The sequence below is a fragment of the Equus quagga genome, chromosome 8 (assembly GCF_021613505.1).
Source record: "Equus quagga isolate Etosha38 chromosome 8, UCLA_HA_Equagga_1.0, whole genome shotgun sequence".
Lineage (NCBI taxonomy): Eukaryota > Metazoa > Chordata > Mammalia > Perissodactyla > Equidae > Equus > Equus quagga.
Genome location: NC_060274.1, coordinates 69,012,352 through 69,035,407, shown reverse-complemented (window position 1 = coordinate 69,035,407; position 23,056 = coordinate 69,012,352). Strand labels below are relative to the sequence as shown.

The 23,056-nt window shown below is 35.3% G+C and overlaps 1 protein-coding gene across 6 annotated transcripts in view; it reads right to left on the bottom strand.

The window, feature by feature from the left end:
- PHF14 (PHD finger protein 14) overlaps positions 1-23,056 on the bottom strand; it is a 200,625-nt gene that overhangs the window by 124,013 nt on the left and 53,556 nt on the right. For all 6 annotated transcript variants that reach the window (XR_006889821.1, XM_046670112.1, XM_046670111.1 and 3 more), the window contains exons 8-14: positions 19,839-19,985; positions 18,925-19,195; positions 18,514-18,620; positions 17,471-17,566; positions 15,540-15,643; positions 13,407-13,538; positions 1,970-2,138 (exon numbers count right to left, since the gene is read on the bottom strand). Coding sequence is in view for 5 of the 6 variants with exons in the window: in XM_046670112.1 (XP_046526068.1) it covers positions 1,970-2,138; positions 13,407-13,538; positions 15,540-15,643; positions 17,471-17,566; positions 18,514-18,620; positions 18,925-19,195; positions 19,839-19,985 (1,026 nt within the window). In the remaining variant the exon portion in view is untranslated. The remainder of the gene's footprint in view (positions 1-1,969; positions 2,139-13,406; positions 13,539-15,539; positions 15,644-17,470; positions 17,567-18,513; positions 18,621-18,924; positions 19,196-19,838; positions 19,986-23,056) is intronic.

The window sequence follows — 23,056 nt, the reverse complement described above, 5'->3', positions numbered from 1 at the left end:
AATTAACCATTAAAAAAGAATTAAAGAAAACTTTTGAGAAAACTATTACTTTAAGGAAAAAAATAAAGACTCCAAAACAAAACAGGCAACAAAACAAAGGATGACAACAACCCCTAAAAATATCTTTACCTCTCCCTCAGGGGGAGACAGATTTTTGAAAAGAGTCTGCCTTGGCTCAAGGTAAGAAAGTGAAAAATGTGTCCCCTAAGAATCTATAACTGCAAGCCAGCCCTCATGGGTCTGGAGCAGAAAGTCACACTACTCATGTAATGGAAAAGACACACAAGCCAAACTTTTATTAAAAGTGATCTTAGGTGGGAAGAGCTCCCAGGTACCTGGTAATAACAAATATAAACGCTTTCTGGAAGAAGTTCTTCAAACTCTATCTCAAAGAATTTTCAATGAGAAATAGGTTAACAACCTGATGGAAAAACTGGAAAAGACTTGCATAAGCCTTGCATATAAGTTTCCTAGAAGAGGAAACACAGTTGACCAAAAATATACAAATAGATGCTCGAAGTCTTTGCATTGAGGGAAATGCAAAATAAAATGATGATATGTTATTTTACATGTATCACACTGGAAAGCACTATAACATTGCCCAAATAAGTTTGAGAGCAACAGTAACATTATTCATTGCTGTGTGAACAAAGTTTTTGGACCCCCTCCTTGGTCTAAAAGGCAAATCTAGCAAGCGAGCTGCATAAGCTTCAAGCCAGTACAAAAATCGACACTGTACTATGAAGCAGCTGTGCAGGCCATCTTAAGTCTGTGTTCAGAATGACTTTGAAACCCCCTACCTCATGACTGAAGATGCCAGCGGGAGAGATCAACAAGAAAAGATAAAGGGTACTTTGCTCTCACATTTCCCAGCCGCATTTCTTAGAGAATGAGGGGAAAAGTAATGACCCTGGTCCTTGACTTTGCTTTGCAAAAAGTTCTTGTTTATGTCATCTTTGAAGTATATGAATATTAGATGTGTAAGCCCTTTCCTGTACATACACTCCTGTGTTAAAAAGTATGTAAACTGCACTCAGATCTGCAGACCTCAGAGCAGTTCCTCAGAATACTGTTGGACTGTTTCCTTGGACTTAAGTTCCTCATTTTGATTATCAGATAAACTCCTTTATTTAACCTTTACTTAGACTCTATTTCAGTCGACAGCTGGTAGGAGAGTAAACTGGTTTGGAAAACATTGGAATTATCTACCAAAACTGAAGATGGAGACGTCCTATAACTAAGCAAATTCACATCGTGGCATATACCCTAATTTCTTGTTACCACTGCAGGAGACATTTACAAAAATATTTAAAACAGAGTTGTTCATAGAACAAAAAAGCTGGAAACAACAAAACTGCCGATCTATAGAACAAAAGATAAAATAAATAATGATCTATTCTTTCAACTAAAAAGTACAAGTTAGTGAAAATAAAGGAAGTGAAACTATACAGATCAGCCTGTATGAATCAAATCAATATAATGTTGGTCACAGGATCTAATAACAGAAGAAAAAAGTTGACTTCATTCATACAAAATTCAAAACCTGCAAAACTCGGTATTATTTATAAATACATACATTTGATGTATAAGTATAAAAAAAGAAGAGAATGAGAAATATAAAGTTGAGGAAGGAGGTGACCTCTGTCTGGGCTAGATGGATGGGAATGTGATTACCGAGGGATCCACAGGGGACTTCAAAGGCTTTGGTAATGTCCTATTTTTGAAGTGGGTTGGTGGATACAATAGGTGTTCATTACTATTAAGCTTTAAGTTGAATATATAAACTATAAATTCTCAGGTATGTATGGTATATTTCATAATGTAAAACAATAAACTCAAGAATAACCAACAGCAATGTACACGTTTCTTCTTTTGCCTCCTAAGTATATGTTCACCCTTTGTCTTTCTCACCTCTTAAATTCTGGCCTTAGAACTTTGTGATGCTTATGATTAATAGGGAATAAATTACCGTGTTTCTTATTGGAATCTTCTTAGGTTCTGGAGGCATATCCTGTGGAACAAATTTCACTGGTTCCTTAATCTGTCTCCTTGATCGTTTGGTCCCATCTGGTAAGGTTTCCATGGCCATGTCTGCTTCCATGTCACTGCTCCCCGCCTGGTCACATTCTGAACACTGCCTAAATAAAGAAAGAAATCTAAGTTCACACATTTATTTTTACTTCCTAGCATTAGCTATGGTTTCTAAAAATACAAAATTTAGGTATATGTGAAGAATGTATAGAGATATACATGGGTATATGTGATCAGGAAGTATACAATGACTATATATACAGAAAGGCACACACACTGCTATAAAAATGACTATAGTAAATATAATATATAAAGCAATTCCATGTATTCCTTTAAGTATCATAGAACACATACAATAATGCTATATGTTTAAGTGAACCAATATAAGAGATTTAACATTGATTAAAAAGGTAGTTTTCCTTTGGAAATCATGACTTTTCTTTAAGTGACATATACTGTGGCACCTGAAATCAAAGTCATTCCCTGACTCTGACACTACTCCTTGTCACATCTATATCATCTTTTAATCTTAAAGACAAGCTGTACTAGAGTTTATCAACTAAGAAAACTCTGTAGAAAAAGACTCTAAGAAGTGTTGAAAAAAATAAATCAATCATTTTAGTTGGTGGCTCACACAAAAAGAGAAAATATAAGTCTACTTATCGAGACAATATTTTAAAGCAGCATTTTTAAAAATGGGGGGCTCATTTTTAAAACTGGGGCGGCCCCCACTGGTGTAGCAGTTAAGTTCACGCACTGTGCTTTGGGTAGCCCAGGGTTCGCCTGTTTGGATCCCAGGCACAGACCTACACACTGCTTATCAAGCCAAGCTGTGGCAGGTGTCCCACACATAAAGTAGAGGAAGCTGGGCACGTATGTTAGCTCAGGGCCAATCTTCCTCCAAAAAAATAAAAAATAGGTGGGGGGAATATGGCAGCATAGAAAGCAACAGGAATCTGTCTCTCCACCTAGAAAACAACTGCACTGGCAGAAATCTTCTGATGTAACTTTTTTGGAACTCTGGAGTCTATTGAAGGCTTGCAACTTTCAGAGAAAGGCTTACACAGGTAAACCGCAGTTAGTTTGGGTCAATTTCAGCTCTTGGTACAGTAGCAGCTACCCATCCCCCACCCCAAGCTATACAGCAGGCAGTTGTGCACATGTTCCTACAGTAGCTTGCACACAGCTGGTAAGTGCCAGTGTGGACAAAACAAACCCTTTCCTCCAAATACTAGGGATTTGTGCTCTGATCGCTGACTGCTGCTTCTGATCACAGTAGTGGAGACAAAGAGGGGGGTGACCTCACCCTATCATTGCAATCCCCTCCCTCTTAGTCCGGAGTGACTTCCAGGACTTAAAAGACTGGAACTCTTTATCCTTCATCTTCATTTTTCTCTTTTTCCTCTTTCGGGAGCAAGACATTAAAAGACTAGGACATTCAAAAATAAGTACTTTTATGGGAAAAATTAGAAAGTGACTACGCCTGCCGAGGGAAAGGCTCAGAAAAGATATGAGAAGACCATAAGTTTACACCTCAGGCTGATCCTCAGCACAGACACAGCCTACAAGAATAACAAATAAACAATAACAACAAAAAACAGTAACAAAACACAGCAAACCCTGGGGGTGAAGCAGAATCTCATTTCCAGAGTTACCACCTCATTAAATTCAAATGTCCAGTTTTTGACAAGAAAACACAGGATATTCAAAGAAACAGGTAAGTATGGCCCATTTAAGGGAAAAAAAGTTAAGTAACAGAAACTATTCAGAAGAAGACCTGATGGCAGATCTACCAGACAAAGACTTTAAAACAACTGTTTTAAAGACACTCAATGGACTAAAGGAGGTTGTGAAGAAAGTCAAGAAAATAATGTATGAACAAAACGGAAACATCAATAAAGACAGAGAAAATCTAAAAATAAACCAAAAAGAAATTCTGGAGCTGAAAAGTACAATAACTCAAATGAAAAATTCATTAGAGGGATTAAAAGGCAAATTTGAGTTGGCTGAAGAATCAGCAAACTTGAAGATAGGACAATGGAAATTATCAAGTCTGAGGAACAGAAAGAAAAAATATTGAAGAAAAGTGAAGAGAGCCTAGGTACATGTGGGACATCAACAAGTGAACAAACATTCACACTGTAGAAGTCCCAGGAAAGGAGAGAGGGGGGCAGAGAGAATGCGTGAAAAAATATGACTGAAAACTTTTTCAAATTTGATGGAAGATATGAATATAAACATCCCAGAAGCTCAACAAACATCAAGTAAGATAAATTCAAAGAGTCCCATGCCAAGTCACGTTATAATCAAACTTTCCAAAGAGAAAGACATAGAATCTTGAAAGCAGAAAGAAAGAAGTTCAGGATCGTCACACACAAGAGATTCTTAATATCAGCAGATTTCTCATCAGAAACTTTGGAGGCCAGAAGACAGTAGGTCAGTATATTCAAAGTGTTAAAAACAAAAAACAAAAAATAAAACTGTCAACCTAGAATCCTACGTCCAGCAAAATTGTGCTTCAAAAGTGAAAGAGGGGGGTGAGCCCTGGCATAGTGGTTCAGTTCACCACGCTCTGCTTTGGCAGCCCAGCTTCGAGGATTTGGATCCTGGGTGCAGACCTACACCACTCGTCAGTGGCCATGCTGTGGCAGTGACCCACACACAAAATAAAGGAAGACTGGCACAGTTATTAGCTCAGGGTGAATTTTCCTCAAGCAAAAAAGAGGAAGGTTGGCAATAGATGTTAGCTGAGGGGGAATCTTCTTCACAAAAAAAAAGAAATTGAAAATAACCAATGACTAATATTAAAAGATAATTAAAACTGAAACCTCAGTCTGGATTAGTGCCGTCCAACAGAACTTTATATGATGTGAGAATTACTTATATCTCCACTGTCTAATACAATAACCACTAGCCATTTATAGGCATTGAATACTTGTAATGTGGCCAATGTGACTGAAGAACTGATTTTTAAATTTTAATTTTAACTAATTTAAATTCAAATAGCTACACATGGCTAGTGGCTAACATTTGAACAGCAGAAGTCTACACAATGACTGTTGGAAATCTTTATATTGCCAATTATAAACGCCCATTTCAAAAATTCATAACAAGTTGTTAAAAGTAAATTTTTTTCACATATTTTCTTTAAACTTAAAAGAATGATCAGAAAGTAATTCTCTAAAAGTCCAATTTATAGTATTTTCTTTATAAAAATGGTTATAATACATAAAATTATATCTGATATTTAGTTTACATGTGTTTATATCAGTACCCTTGAATGCAACTTATAATTCTCAAGTATTTTCAAAGATCTATCATTTGAATTCATGCTCCATCAAAATTTGCATCACTCACTCATTAATAAACTTAATATCAAAGTAATATTTATTTTTAAAAAGTAACAGCTTTAAATTTTGAACTCCAATAACAGTGTTAAATACAAAGTGCCATTTGTGTTGCTACACATTAATTGCTAAAATGCACATTAACATTTAAGGCATTAATTTTACTATCTTAAAATTCCCATCTATTTAAGCAAAATTGTTGAATAAAAATTTTAACACTAAAAAAATTGGCCAGGGACCAGCCCAGTGCCCTAGTGATTAAGCGAGCATGCTCGGCTTCTGCAGGCTGGGGTTCACAGGTTCGGATCCTGACCGCAGACCTGTACACAACTCATCAAACCATGCCGTGGTGGCGTCCCATAGACAAAATAGAGGAAGACTGGCACGAATGTTAGCTCAGGGACAATCTTCCTCAGGCAAAAAGAGGAAGATTGGCAACAGATGTTAGCTTAAGGCCAATCTTCCCCACACAAAAAAAACTGGCCAATAAGAGAAAAAACAAGGAAGTAATTTGTCATGTGGTACTTAAAAATTTTTACATATTTATTGCTAGGACAACCAAGCACTTTATTCCTTGGATTCACAGATTATCATCAAAATAAAAAGACAACTAAAGTATAATACACTAATTGTTTCTGTTTTGTCCCATATGAAAAGCTGAAAGGCTGGTATGAGAAGTAAATAAATACCTCACCGATCCTCCTAATTGAAATGGTGAGTATATTCTGAAATAATCTATTGGCAGTGTTAAATTGAGAAAACCCCACAAATGTTAGACATTATTAGTGAATAATAATAAACACGACGACGATCAAAACAGAAATGCCTATGGAAAGATATCAAATTATAGCACAGAAAAGAATCAGTTCCTTGCATATACAGCATGTAATCTTAATACTAAGCGATCACTTTTACCAGTTGAAGTGAAATGTAGTCAGTTTCACAGAAGTTCCAATTCACTTTTAATACACATGAATTTCTGGGATACAGAAACAAGTACCTTTTTAGGATGAATCACTGTTTGGGTTTTCTTTTTAATTAATTATTTCTCCCTTCTTTTCTGATTTTGTAATGATATTGTCAGGACATTCTCTACCTTCTCAACCCCACCAAAAGTAATACATTTAGGTGACATACAAACGCGTTGAGAGTACTTAGAAAATGAAAATGTTATACCCCAAACACACAAGGCATTGAAGAACTTACAAAATCAAAACAAAATGTTAACTGCCAATGCAGCAAATTATCTACTCCTATTTCAAGACAAGTGACATACGATACTTGTAGTACACAGAATCAAGATAGACGGACACGCTACTTGCAACTTTTTCAACAATCTATTAAACATTACAGTCTCCATCTTATAAGTATCCTTTAAGATACAAAAAAGCGTCTCTGCTACATTAATCAGTACACAAGATCCCAAGAAATAATAACCTAGGGTAAAGCCATGCCTGTCCAATTGAATGAAATTAAATAATATTTTGGGGGAAAGTCATGATTATCTTTCATACTGCCAAACACATACCTGATTTCTTTTAATAACCTATAAGCTTCCATTATCCATGAATTGAGCTAACCTCACTTTAATCCTGTATACTTTTACTTAATATATTTTACTAAGGAAGAGAATGCTGCAATTTATTATTTGCATATATGATACTAAAGATAAGGTAACCTTAAGTAATGAAAACATTCAATTAAGTAAAAATGGATTTTTAAAGTATAAATAATAAAAATTCATGTCAAGAATTTATACAAAAGAACAAGCTTCATATTGAAATACCAAGAGATTTTTCTCAATTTGCTATACCTTCTTCATCTCCAGCACCACACATTACAACACATGTTCAGAATGATTACCCAAGGAGGTTTCAAAAATCTTAACTACTAAGGAAAAATAATTTTATTGTACAACAATGCTAAGACAAGGAAGTATACTAACTTAATTTGCAGAGAACTTTATTTGCATAAATCAAATAAAAATGATTTTATGAATACTTAAACATTAAAAACTTCAGTGACACTCATTTCCCAAATATTATACATAACTCATGATTTACTTTTTTCTCCTTTACAAATTACCTCTTTCAATCTTCAAAGATTCCACAGCAATAGCTTTTTTTCTTATACCTAAACCTTTTGCCATGTTTTCCTCTCTTTTTAGAGGAAAATCTTCACAGGTGCCTACATAAAACTTCATCAGGGAAATACAAACCAAAACCACAATAAGATACCACCTCAAACCTGTTAGAATGGCTGTCATCAAAAAGACAACAGATAACAAGGTTGGCAAGAATGTGGAAAAAAGGGAAGCCTTGTGCACTGTTAGTGGGAATGTAAACTGGTGCAGCAAATATGGAAAACAGTATGGACATTCCTCAAAACATTAAAAATAGAACTACCATATGATCCAGCAATTCCACTTCTGAGTACATATCCAAAGGAAATGAAATTACTATTTTGAAGAGATATCTGCACCCCCATGTTCACTGCAGCATTATTTACAACAGCCAAGATATGGAAACAACCTGTGTCCATCGATGGATAAGTGGATAAAGAAAACGTGGCATATATATACAATGGAATATTATTCAGCCATAAAAGAAAGGAAATTCTGCCATTTGCAACAACATAGAAGGACCTTGGGGGCATTACGCTAAATGAATAAGGGGAAATACTGTATGATCTCACTTATATGTGGAAGAGTAAAAAAAAAAACTCAGATACATAGAACAGACTAGTGGTTCCGAGAGGCAGAGGGTAGGAGGGACAGGCGAAAAGGGTGAAGGTGGTCAAAAAGTACAAACTTCCAGTTATAGGATAAATAAGTCCTGGGGATATTGTGTAAAGCACTGTGACTATAGTTAACAATACTCTACTGCATATTTGAAAGTTGCTAAGAGAGTAGATCTTAAAAAATCCGTGGTGATGGATGTTAACTAGACTTATTGTGGTAACCTTTTCACAATATATACATATATCAAATCATTATGTTGTACACCTGAAACTAATACAAGGTTCCATGTCAACTACATCTGAATTTAAGAGTTACTGGGGGAAGGGAAGGATAAATTATCAAAAAAACAGGAAAAAAACCTCTGTAAATTCTTCACAGAAGGGTTTATGCTATATATTTTCTTTTCATCTTAAAAGAAAAAAACAGTATATCCAGAGAATAAAAAGATATAATAAATATTACTCAATTCTCTTTCAAACAATACTCTTCATAGTATTATTTAAAAAATTAGAAAAGGCAAGACAAATTCTGATCAGATGGGTGGTGGAAACATAGGATTAGTTCTCTAAAATCAAAAGATTTACTTCCTGAGCTACTCTAACAAATCAAGCCCTGACTATTTATTTATACCCCACCAGACTTGTCTTAAAAAGAATGTAGGGCAGTTAGCAAAATTATGTATTTTAAGAAAACCAACCAACCAACTAGGAGAAAATATTTGCAAATCATATCCAACAAGGGGTTAATTTCTAAAATATATAAAGAACTCATACAACTCAACAACTGAAAAAATAAAGAACTCGATCAAAAAATGGGCAGACGGGGACAGCCCGGTAGCAGAGTGGTTAAGCACTCCACTTTGGCAGCGCATGGTTCACAGGTTCGGATCCTGGGCATGGACCTACGCACCACTCATCAAGCCATGCTATATTAGCATCCCACTTGCAAAGTAGAGGAAGACTGGCACAGATGTTAGCTCAGCAACAATCTTCCTCAAGCAAAAAGAGGAAGATTGGCAACAGATGTTACCTCAGGGCCAATCTTCCTCACAAAAAAAAAGGGGGGGGGGGCAGAGGATATGAATAGACATTTTTCCAAAGAAGATATACAAATGGCCAACACGCACATGAAAAGATGTTCATCACCACTAATTATTAGGGAAATGCAAATCAAAACTACAGTGAGATTTCACCTCACACCTGTCAAAATGGCTACAATTAATAAGACAAGACATAACAAATGTTGGAGAAGCTGTGGAGAAAAGGGAACCCTCATACACTGCTGGTGGGAATGTAAATTGGCGCAGCCACTGCGGAAAACAGTATGGAGATTTCTCAAAAAATTAAAAATAGCAATGCTATATGATCCAGCTACCTCCCTACTTGGTGTTTATCCAAAGAACATGAAATCAACAATTCAAAGAGATTTATGCATCCCTATGTTCATCACAGCATTATTCACAATAGCTAGGACATGGAAGCAATCCAAGTGCCCATGAACAGATGAATGGATAAAGAAGATGTGGTATATATACACAACGGAATACTACTCAGCCATTAAAAAAAAAGACAAAATTGTGCCATTTGCAACAACATGGATGAACCTTGAGTGTATTATGCTAGGCAAAATAAGCTAGACAGAGAAAAACAAACACTGCATGATTTCACTCATATGTGGAAGAGAAACACATGGATAAGGAGAACAGATCAGTGGTTACCAGAAGGGAACGGGGTGGGGGAAGGGTGAAAAGAGTAAAGGGGCACCTACGTACAGTGACAGACAAAAACTAAACTATTGGTGGTGAGCACAATGCAGTCTATACAGAAACTGATACATAATACTGTACACTTGAAATTTACACAATGTTGTAAGCCAATATGACCTCAATAAAATAATTAAAAAAGAAAAAAACAAGATAAGAAACTAAAAGTGAGGCAAAACATATTTCAAACACTGGGAGTAGGTGCAAACAAAATAGAGCCTGGATTACACCTTCACTAGCTCCTCTAGCACCTACCAAATTCCTCACTCATCTAACATCCTTCTTCATCTGCTTTACCCAACCCTAACCCAACCTAAGAAGTTCCTGGGTTCCTCTCTCCTGCTCCTGGGCAGCTGAGCATCACTCAAGAAAAATCAATTAATCACACTTACTAAACTAATTCACTGGACATGCTTGCTAAACAGCCTCAGCAAGTCAGTTATCTGTGCTTTTTTCCACAATAGCTGTTGCAAACTATCTCCTCTCTTCTCAAGTTCCCATCATCATCCCAGGTCCTTCCCCTCTCAACAGACGAAAAGTCAGAGCCTGTCTAATGTGAACTCACTTAACTTCCCTCCACTCCACCAATAATTACTTCTGTATCTTTATCCATCTCTTCTTTCCTGTCACATGTCTTAAATCAGTCCAGCATAGTCCATGAACTATTGTGGGATGGACCAACCAGAAAGTACCCAGATCTAGAACTGGTATCTCCAGGAAAGCAATGCTGATACTAGAAGAAAAAGCTGGATAAAAGGTGCTTAGAACAGTCTACCAAGCAGAATTTGGTATCTGAGATGTAAAGCAACAGACTGCATAGTAATTGTAGCTAGCAGTGAGCATAAGGGGGATATGGTAATAAGGGTGTTACCACAAGCTTGAATAGCATAAAGACAGCAGAAGCCAGTGACATTCAGAAGTGTAATCCAGTGGGCTTTATAGAAATTTAAGCCAAAAACTGGGGTTCAGTCACCAGATAAGGATCCAGTAACAGACCTCTTTCGCTAAGAAAAAGACTGAGAACTACATAACGACTATAGCAGAGGTTAGGCAGCAGTGTGCTAGTAAATATCTAACACCTGGCTCTCTATGGGAGAAAGTCCTAATGTGTAGCATCTGCCAGTTTCGGTGGCATGAATCCTCCTAACCATGGTCAATTTCAAGCTACCAACATGGCATCAGAGAACACAGAGAATGGGGAAAAGATGCATGGGAGCACACCATTATACAGTTTTTCTACCACACATATACAATAGGCTTAAACAAACTACAAAGCATAGATAATAGGAAAATATTTAGGAAGTGAAACTTTTTAGTATTTATGATCTTTAACATAACTTCAAAAATACACTGAAAATGTTACAATGCAAAAAGTAAAAATTGCCTCTCACATTTGAGATACACTAAAGAAAATAATAGTTCTCTAAAACTTACTCCAAAATTAATAAACCCAATTAATTGCTAAGCAAAGCTAACTAAGTTGATTTTAGAGGCCAAAGGAAATATAATCACTAGAAACTAGAAGATATTGAAGACTTCACTTTGCTGCAATATTAGTTTCTACTTTTACGTTAAAACGTTACAACCAATGCATAAGACACTAAGTAGTTCAGGTCCTTCAGGGAGAGCTTTCACTAAAACATCCCAGGCTATACACTTCCATCTGAAGTTCTTCCAGAAACTCTCATACACTGGAAACCCGAGCTCTGCAGGGAGAGCAGTATTAGAAAAGTTCATAACTTCATTTAAGGAGAAAACTGTACAACTCCATGTTCAAGATGATGACAAAGCGCCCCAGCCCTGGAGACTACCAAACTGGCTTTCAATTTAGAAACCCACCTAAGATGCTTTTGAACACTGCTGGCATTCTTATAAGCTGGAGCAGTTTCTTCTTAAATTCTGGTTTCGAAAGCACGTAAACATCAAAAGAGGGGCCCGCCCAGTGGTGTAATGGTTGGGTTCACACTCCGCTTCAGAGGCCCAGGGTTCACAGGTTTGCGTCCTGGGCACAGACTTAACATCGCTCATCAAGCCACGCTGTGGCAGCATCCCACATAAAATAAAGGAGGAGTGGCATGGATGTCAGCTCAGTGACAATCTTCCTCAAGCAAAAGAGGAAGATTGGCAACAGATGTTAGCTCAGGGCCAATATTCCTCACCACACACACAAAAAAATCAAAAGAAATACACTCCACTATATTTGAAAAGAGCAGATCAGTATGAGTGTCTCAAGACAAACTGAAAAAAAAAAAAAAACTATGAGGGGCCAGCCCATGGCCTAGTGGTTAAGTCTGGCACACTCTGCTTGGGTGGCCCGGGGTCAGTTCCCAGGCACAGATCTACACCGTTCATCAGCGGACATGCTGCGGTGTTGACCCACATACAAAATAGAGGAAGACTGGCACAGATGATAGCTCAGGGTGAATCTTCCTCAGCAAAAAAAAAAAAGAAAGAAAGAAAGAAAGAAAAAAGAAAAAGCAATTCTGTGACAATGGTAAAAGAACATAAACTTCCTAATAAAATGAACATAGGTAGCTTTATGAGATAAAACAATGAGGTCAAAAGCTTGCCTGATGTGTTTGAGAAACACCCATGACTTTTTGTGTAGATTACCATTTAAGAATCTGGGATTCATTCTTTTCTAAAACTAGAAAGGTAATTTGTATAAAAAGAAAACTCATGTTCATCCCAAAGTTTCCCATGTCCTATATTCTTCCTATATAGAATCAGCCTATTAAAATTTGAACATCTGTCTCTCCCTTGGACTAAACTTAAGGAAAGGATAAAACTCATCATAAATATCACAAGATTTTATCAAACATCTGTAGTATTCAATATGCCTAAGTTAATGAAAACATTAATTCAGAAACATATGCCAAATGTTTCTAGATTTACAAAGAATAGCTGAACTTTAATATAGCACAAATGACAAATACCAGAAGTAAAGTCTTCAGTGACACTAATTTAGAAGTAAAATCCTAAATTACAAATAAAACATGCATATGGAGGCAAATTCTTGATAAATTCATTCATTTTCAAAACAAAAATAAAGCATTTGAAAAATTCTAATAAAACAAGAGAATTATAAACACACTAGACAGAATTCATGTCTTAGGAATCCATTGCTAAGAAACCAAAATACCAATTAACTTAAAGTTCATTTCTCAAAAACTGCTACAACTTTATTCACATAATTCTATGGTAAATATTTATGTCTAAAGTGCTCTCACCATACACACAAAAAAAGGGTAACTATGTGAGGTGATGGATACGTTAATTAGCTTGACTGTGGTGATTATTTCACAATATATACGTATATCAAATCATTAAGTTGTACACCTTAAAGATATATAATTTTTGATTGTCAATTACACCTCAATAAAGTTGGAAAAATATTTATAAGAATATTAATTTAAAAATGTGTCAAAAGCTTTGCTATGAAGCAGTATGATATAACACTTCATTTAATACTATTGAAACTAAGAGCAAACCAGTTCTAACATCTAAATCCCTCCCTTTTACTCACCAATAACTGTTTTTGGTCTTTCTTGGCATCCTTGTAAGAGGAGGATCCAGACATCCAAGATGGTAATGGAGTTTACAGGTATCACACAATAAAAGAAGATGCTGATCATGGTTCTTCTTACAGATTCCACAACTTTGAATAAAGGCAGCAAATGAAGGATTAGAATGATTATAGTAGAAAAAGTTAATTTATAGCATATTTTTAAAATTTCACTTTAACAATATTTCTTTTGTTGAAATCAAATGTTTTTTAATAACACATCTTTTTATAACGTCATAACATTATTAGTTCTAAATACTTTTGAGAATGTAGAAAAATATCTTGGATCTAGTATAAATTTAAATATGCTAGAGTCAAACCTTTCAAAGAAGGGCATCTATAAGATATTTATTTTCAACATCACCCTTATCTTAATTTTAATTATCACTTAAAACCTATTTAAGATTAGCTCAATTTTTCTCTAGAAACATAAATTATTAAAAGAATTTTCCAATTTTCTACTTCTCTAAAAGTACCAAAGAAGTTACTTTACAAACAAAACTCAGTTTATCTTCAAACTTTAATTATAAACCTTTCAAAGAAACGTCAACATGTAAATAAGCTATATATACAAAATAAGTCTCTTTTCAAAATCAGAGTTTGAGTCTTAAAACTATACCAATTAATATTTATTGCAAGAATGCAGTTTTACTCTTGTCATTACTGTTATTTTGGATTTTTCTTTATTTTTAAGGAATCTAACTTTCCTTGTGCAAAAAGGCAACTTAACTACTCCTGACAGCACAAGCACCATGACCTGAAAATCTAGGGCATATTTACATTGGGAAAAGTTGTTGAGAACCTAAAAGAACCATCCATGTACAGAAATAGCAAAGATGTCTGAATGTTTTAAAATAACCCTAGAAAAAAAGATCACAAACACATACACTCTCTCTCTCTCTCTTTCTGTCTCTCTCTCTCTCACACACACACACACACACACACCCACACACACACACCCAACAACAATCAGTATTTGGTCTCAAAGTTCCTCAGAGTTAAAAAGGAAAATCACTTAAAATATATTCTGAAACAAAAATGAACTGTAGTGATAAAAGTTAAAAGCACAGTGATAAATCTGATGGTTCCAAATGAACCAAATTTGTTTGGAAATGCTGAACTGAGAATGCGCTAGTCTTGACACTGAACACTAAGATACTAGTGGGCTTTTCCCACGTTTCAAGGAAGTTATTTGCTGTAATCTACAGAGGGAACCTCCAGTCAAGAACAGAAAGTAATTACAGAGATTGATATTGTTATTATCGCTGCCATTTCTGAGAAAGGAAGAAGTTGTGGGGAGAATATTTATGCATTTACATGAGCATATATATGTCTGTACGTGACTATATACATTTGTGTGTGTCTGTGTACATAAACATACCAGCATCTTCTAAACTTTTCTCACTTAATCAATACAATCAGTTAAACAAAATAAAGTAAGATCCTAACCTACTTAGGTATGGAAAGAAGTCCTGACTATGTTAAATTACTATAATAGTGAACACTATAAAATACAAGCTAAAAAAAGTAAAGAACAAAAATACTTCCAGAAACAAAATTAATAAAACTGAACAGAAAGAGAAAACAAATGTAGACACCTTCAAATCTAACAGATATATTTATTATCCACCACTGTATAAAGGCAATAATTTAGGCTGTATGTATGACACCTATCACTACCTGGAAACACGTGCAAAATTCTAAAACTCATTCAAGTGAAATAAAATATAAATGCCCATTTATCTAATATATTGTTTTAATTACCTAAGAAAATAATCATCTACATTATTTAAAGTCACTTTCCAATTCCCCAGAGAATTGTTCATTCCCATGGAGCGTATGCACACATATCCCCAGTTATTTAAAGGATATAAGAAGTCATTTATCTTATCATTAAAAGGCAAGCAAAAATCCCTTCTATCATTCAACCTGGAAAGATCTTTGATGAAGCTATTAATAAAATGAACTTCAAATGCATTTAACTTAAATTCTGGCATGGACATAATTCATTCTCAAATATCTGAAGCGTCTTGTTATTAAAATGTATTATTTTAAAAATACACAATATTAATCTGTCATAATTTCATTACTTGCCTATAAAGTACTGCAGGAAGAGTAGATGTCTTTTGTGTGCCTCCTTCTTTTTTACTTGGTTTTCTCTCCTTGGGTGCTCGCAAAATTGCCGGTATGTTCAACTTCTATTGATTTGAACAAATGCAGTTTATTTTGTTTTAAAGAAGAAATATACAGCAACATTTTCCTCTATTTGCCACTCAAGTGAACTAAATATGCTACGATTGTTGCAGGGAAAATGTTTTACCAGCTATTACACTGGCAAAAAGGATTAAAATGAGTTTTTGTCTCAGTTACTTCCATCAGAACCCTATAATTACACACTTTAATCAATTTTCAGTGGAACACTAAAACATTATGAAAATTAAACTTCTACTTTAGCTTTAAAAAGTGAAAGACAAGGACAAGCATTTAAGAACATTAAAAAAAAAGTACACTCGACACAAAAAGAATATTGAGGCCGTTTATTTTCCTCAACATCCCAGCTACATTGGTGCTCCATAGGTTAATTAGAAAAACTATCTTATTGGACCAAACTCTTCACAAAGTGAATGAGATTCTCTTTGGGCTTCTACTAATCTGTAGTATACTGGCTTCTCAGACAGCAACCATCTATCAAAGTCATTTCTCAGTGGCCCAGTGGGCCGGCGTCTGCTCAACCAACTGGAAAAAAGTGTCATGCAAGCAGTACAAATGAATTCTACTTCTGCTGTGTATTTTACATTTGCACAAGGAAATCTGTGGATTTCTATTAGAAGTCATTTAATAAATTAAAATACCCTTACATGGTAGATAATGTTTTACACTAAACAGGAGATTCTCATAAGAAAAGCTTGCAAATCAAGCCAAAAAATAACACTGCTTTGGCAAATACTAATAATACGCTTGCACTCAACATTAATTTCTCCAAATATAAAATATAAAACATCGTAATCTTGCAAAACTCCATCAACAATCTATTAATAGGAACAAAGGTCAATTCTCCATAAGTGACTATTCATTCTCACCTTTTACATTATGTTATTCATTATAATATAAGCCACACAATCCTGTTCACATGAGAAGCATCTTCAAAGCTAGCATGACACAATACATATCAGTATGTATTACTTCAAAAATCAATATGTCTACATGAATTGTATGATGAATTTGACTCGTTATAAACCTCTGAAACAAGTACAATAAAAAAAATGTGTTCTTTGAAAAGTCTCCTTCACAAATAAGACCATTAAGGACTACTGTGAGTCTCCATCAGCCTTTAAAAATATAACTGAAATTATGTGAATGAATTTTTAATTTATGTATTACATACAGTCCCAAAAAAAGAAGGATTCAAAGAAATCCATTTGGCAATGATTCTTCTTTTCAACAACAAGAACATTAACAGGCTAAAAATGTTCAAGGATAAAATCATTTTTTCATAACTACAATAACAGTTACTAAAGGGGAAAAACTACACTTTAAAGTTTCAAAAACCATTTCTTACATAGCTCCAAACCAAGTCAACATGAAAATGAATCTCTCCAGTTTGCCTTTTAAATTTTACATCCCCCCCCAAAAAAACAAAGAATCAAATATAGCACAAGAACAAGACAGAAAAAACTGTCAAGGAATCTAAAACTGCTAAATTAGAGGAAAGAAGAACTTGGCAGGAGTAACTCATGCTTCAAATCCTAGCTTCATCACAAATGACAGATCAATGGGTTAGAGCAAACAAAAAAATTTTGCAAACAAGAGAGCTGTTAAAACAACCAAATTAAGCTACACGTTCTCAGTAAGCAGTTTCCAATGCTCTACATGTATTTCAGGCAGAAATCACTATCCCAGAGGATTAGCTGGCCCTAATCAAACAGAACTCTTCAGTTAGTGAAGTGACAGTTGTATCAGAGATCTGACCTCTGAAAATCATATGGAGAGCAAGAATAGGAGAGAGCAATTGGAAAGAAACTAACCTGCCCTGTGATTCTGCCTAGTAAGGCCCATATTCCTTGCCCTTCACTTCGAAGTTTTCCATTCAGGTTTTGTAGTTCTTCTAAAGATTCACATAGCTGCAACGTAAATAATTCAAATTAGTACAACATTGAAATACGTAGTAGAATATGTCAAAATTTATCGATAAATATCCAAGAATATCTATATTTACATTCTCTATATTTTTAATACATTCAAGTCACAATACCCTGAGAAACAAGATTATCCAATTATTTAAGCAGCACCAACAAAATGTAAGCATTTTGTTTTATGTTAGCATTTTTACTACTAATAATGATACCTACATTTATATATTGTTATAGTTTACTATATAATTCCACACACATTCTAATTAATCCTTATGACTTTATCAAGATAAATTTCCACCATTTTCCCAACGAGAAAACTAAGGATCATAGGGTTTTTGTGACTTGGCCCAGATCATAGAACCAGCAAAAACCTTGAGGTTTTCTCAATCTAATATCAGTACTCTCTTCACTACAGTGTGGCTGATTACTGGAAATTTACTCTCTACTAATTTTTTTAATCACTTAAAATGTTATCTAATAATAAGTCAATACCAGTTTTATATACTCATGTTACTTATTACCTAACATGTTAGCCACGTCTTGCTTTTATATGATATTTCTTTTTGATCTCCCTCATCACAGAATGAAGAGGTAGCTCTATGACTTGACTACCTGCATGAGCCTGGGAAAATTACTTCACCTCTTTAGGACTCAGTTTCCTCCTCTGAAAATGGGAGCAATAATCATAATTCACATTATAAAGCTGAAGTGAGAATTAAATGAGTTAATACACGTAAAGTGCTCAAAATTGTGCCTAGCACATACAAAGTGCTTCGTAAGCGTCTGCAAAGATAATGAAGATACTGAGCAGTAGAAGTTGTAAAGAAGGGCCTAAAAACTCCAGGGGAATTTAAAGGGAAACATAAACAGAAACGTTATAAAATCACAAAAGAAATCATCAATAAGATATATTATTTGTTTTGTTGCCAACTTACCTTATTATATTCCACATGAAGCTTTTCTTGTTCATTCTCTAATTTATCCTTTATATTCTTTTGTTCAGCCATATTTTCCTGAATTTGAATCATGCGCATATTTCTCTCTATTTAAATTAAATATCCAATTTTACTTTAGTAGAAAATAAAAGCTGATATACAAAATATACAAAGGAAGAAGCTAGCCATAGAGATGATCACGTGGATTAACTTACACTGTTTAAAAACTTACAATTCTACTCACAAATACAGGAACCCAGCATTTTGCGACAACCCACAACTAATTAGGAAAATAAACATGCTTTTACTTGGTATATGTAGTATGGCTAACAAATTTTGACAGCAGATCAAATATTTTCATTAGCAAATTGTTCTCATTGAAAATGTGCACGTATCAGTCTCTATACTGACCAAAATAATAATTCACAAAATCAGCAGTGAGAGCAGGTTGCTTATGCTTTCTCCTTCCATCCACACTAGAACTCGTATCTGAATTGTCCACTGGGAAGATATCTGTACTGATCCCCATTAGTTCTGCTTTCCGCATCAGTTTCCGAATGGCTGAAGCACTGCTAGTGAGTGGTCTGGGCAATTTTTCCCTTGGAACCCAGGCCTGGGGTCTGGTGGATCGAGCTAGTTCTGCTTTGGCACGATATTGCTGAAGCCGGGCATTGATCCTTGCCTGTAAAAGAAATGAATACAAATTTTAAAAAAATATTGAAATGGAACATACTCCTTATGACTTTTACCTCCATGCTTAAAAAAAGTAAAGATAACCAGAATTTCCTATATCAAGGCAAATGATATTTATACATGGTCCTTAAGGTATACTATATAATTCTTGGGTTACAATAAACTAGGTCTACCCCCAGTAACAACTGTCCTAATCTATGATCCGAGTTGTCAGAAACTAATTTGATTAAGCTGAAGTTTCTCTTCTCAATAACTGTAAAAGTCTCCATAAATTTACTTCATTTCCATAGAAAAATACTTTACATAATGGGCAAACTGATCAAATCCTTTGCATAAATGAACATTAGAACAGATTGAAAAGAGATGTGGTCAACTGGTAGAATCATTTCCTCTAAGCCATATTTTTCCAAGTATTTGGAAACATGCTAATATAAACAGCTGTTCTGTTGACCAGATGAGGAGTAATGTATTCAGCTACAAACTATACTCACCATTGACCTTAATGACAACCCACTTCCTAGGTAACTAACCAAATTTCATAATTATACTTCACATGTCATTGGCAAACACACAAGAGATCTGAAATCCACAACCTTGAAAGAAAAACATGAGTTTTGGCACGAATCCCATACCTGTGCTTCTGGCGACAGTTGCTTCTCTCTCTCTTGTAAAGACATTTTACAATAGGATTGTAGAGCCAAGTAGTTTTTTCTCTTCCACTTTCTGTCTAACCTATCTGCGTGTTGCTTACAATAAGCAAAAAATGGATCTGCTATATCCTATACCAAAAAAAAGGGGAAAAAGTGAACATTTTTACTCCAAAGGATCACAAAAAACCTAACACAAGAGATAATATTTTCTTTCTGAAGAATCTCCTACAGCTTTGGTTACCTCTAAAATAAATTATGAAAGTAATTTTTACATATTATGATAAAGATTGCTGCTTTAGAAACTTAATCCTGTATAGCAACTTCAAATTAACAATTTTTTTCTTTGAAAGGAACTTGTGGATTTAAAAATACTGAAAGAAAATCTTACGTATTATATTGAGTTTACTTGTGTACCTATGAAAATAACCACTGTTTAAAATGTTTTAAGATTTTAATAATCTTAGGTAGAAATCATCATTAAATATTAATGTTATGCATACATAGATTAATATTACAAAACAACAATATATCCAGAATATACAGGTAAGATAAGTGGGAAAACACACACAGATAAGTGTGATATTTTTAAGTGCCTAGCAATGCATGGACAGATTCTACCCAGAACAAAAATGGATTAAGATGGCCAGACCATGTCAATAAAACATTTTAGGTATCCCCTTTAACTCTCTGTATAACCGTAAAACCTCAAACGGAAACACAACTCTCACAGCCATCTTTCATGGTACTAACGGGTACCTTTTTTATTCATAAAGAGTAGGGTAGAAAAAAAATTACTCTACCAAAAACAGAAATAATTTATAAATATGTAACCAAAAAAAGCAATGTGCAATGTGATTGCCAACAAAACAACTAGTAGTTCATTCTTTAGGTCTCTCTCAAAGAGGAAAAATAAAGTATGTTATCCATACAGTTTTTATCTAAGTTATGTTAAAAGGGTCTCTTAGTAAGGTAAGGTTTTACAACCCAAAGAGAAATTATGACACTAAAAAAGAAGAAATAAATGAAAAAGAATAGAAAGAGAAATAATCATAAAAAAAGCAAAATGTCGTTAACAACAACAAAAAAAATGATGCAATTCTTTTTCTTTTTTGCAGGGGAAGATTTTACCCTAAGCTAACATCTGTTGCCAATCTTCGTCCTTTTTTCTTCTTTTCACCTCCACAAAGTCCCAGTACATAGTTGTGTACAGTTGTAAGTTCTTCTGGTTCTTCTATGTGAGCCACAGCCACAGCATGGCTACTGACAGATGGGGGGGGGGGGGGGGGGGGGGTGTGGTTCCGCGCCCGGGAACCAAACCCAGGCTGCCGAAGCAGAGTACACTGAACTTTAACCACTAGGCCAACAGGGCTAGCTCAAAACATTTTTTTTTTTTTACTGAGGAAGATTCACCCTGAGCTCATCTGCTGCCAATATTCCTCCTTTTGTATGTGAGCCGCCACCATGGCATGGCCACTAACAGAGAAGTGGTGTAGGTCTCTGCCCTGGAACCAAACCCGGGCTGCTGAAGCAGAGCACGCCAAACTTAACCACCAGGCCAATGCGGCTAGTCTAAGAGAACATCAGTGATTAGCAGTAAAACTAACTTCCCTAACTGGGAATTGAACCCAGGCCGCACCAGTGAAAGCACCAAATCCTAGCCACTAGACCACCATGGAAGGGTATGATGCAATTTTGTAGGGTAACATCTACAGATGTCACAGTATGGCACTAGGGATAAGATCACAGAAATTGGAAATATAAAAACTTGGGTACAAATCTTGGCTCCACCATTTACTGGTTTTGTGGCTTCAAACCAGCTGCTAAACATCTCTGGGCCTCTGTTAACTCATTAGCAAAATGGATATAATAACAACTACTTCCCATGGCTATAAAAATAAAATACAAGAAAAGCATAGAGAGGAGACTGCATTAACACACACATACACCTGTCTCATGACATACTCTAAATCTTGGTGACAGAAGATGCTGAATGGAAATAAAGACTATATTGAACCTCCGCCAAAACAGCCAGATCTGGAGAATTATTCTATTGTTTTAAAGTAGGTAAGGTTGAAATTGAGTTATCAAAGATAGGATTCATACTTGCACAGGCAAATTAGGCATTAGGACTAAGACATCGACTTAGGAAAAAGACTAGTTATCTCTGATTTAAAGATATCTGAAAAGAAAGAAATACCTCAAGTAATATTTTTTTTGTTTTAATTAATTAATTTGGGATTGAGGAACAATGACCCCTAATTCTAAGGCCAGAATGACCAAGAGGTTAATCTTATTTAGAGAATGAAACAGATATACTAAGCAAATATTAACTATGGCAGAAACCACTAACTGTCTTCTAATATCTATTCTCCTTTTCTTCCCCTTAGTACTAGAATCCTTTTACTGGGTACTAAGCTTTTTTGGTTGTTAGTGTCGTCAAGCAGATTCCAACTCCTAGCAACCCTGTGTACAGCAGAGTGGAACTCAGCCCAGTTTTTTGCGCCATCCTTTCACCTTCCAGCCCTCTAGCAGACAATGCTCCACTGCTGTTCATAGGGTATATGGCTACCCTGCTAGAACCTCTCTGCTCCAGCCTCTATGCAGCTAGAAACGGCCATGTGATAAGCTCTGGCCAATGAGGTGTGTGAAATTTCCAGAACACACCCTTGAAAGGAAGCTACCTACTCTTAGCCTACACTTTCCTCCTTCCAATGGGGTAGAACCCAGTCAGGGTGGTGATAAACCATCTCTGACTATGTGAGAAAGGGCTACGGTTTAAGGGAAGATGAAGCAAAAAGTACGCAGTACCTGGTCCTTGGAACCAAATATCCCTGAATATCCCCTGAACATCAAATCAGTCTGGAATCTTATATTAGAGAGAATTCAACTTCTTCCTTGTTTAAGCCAGTCATTATTTGGTTTTGTTAAACCAGTCAAAACAGTGTCTTAATTAAGGCATTGGTTGGCTTGGAATATCCCTTCAACGTGCTTTAAGAAACGAAGCTTTTGAGATCCTACTCCCAAAGGAAAATGAAAAGGGAAAAACATTTTTCCGATTATATACTAGGTGCCAGGCACAGGTGCCTTTTTACCTACTATCTCATTTATCCTGTATCACTACCACATGATATGGGTTCTATTATTTTAATATCAATTTTATGGATAGGAAACTGAAAACCACAGAGGTTAAGTTGCTAACT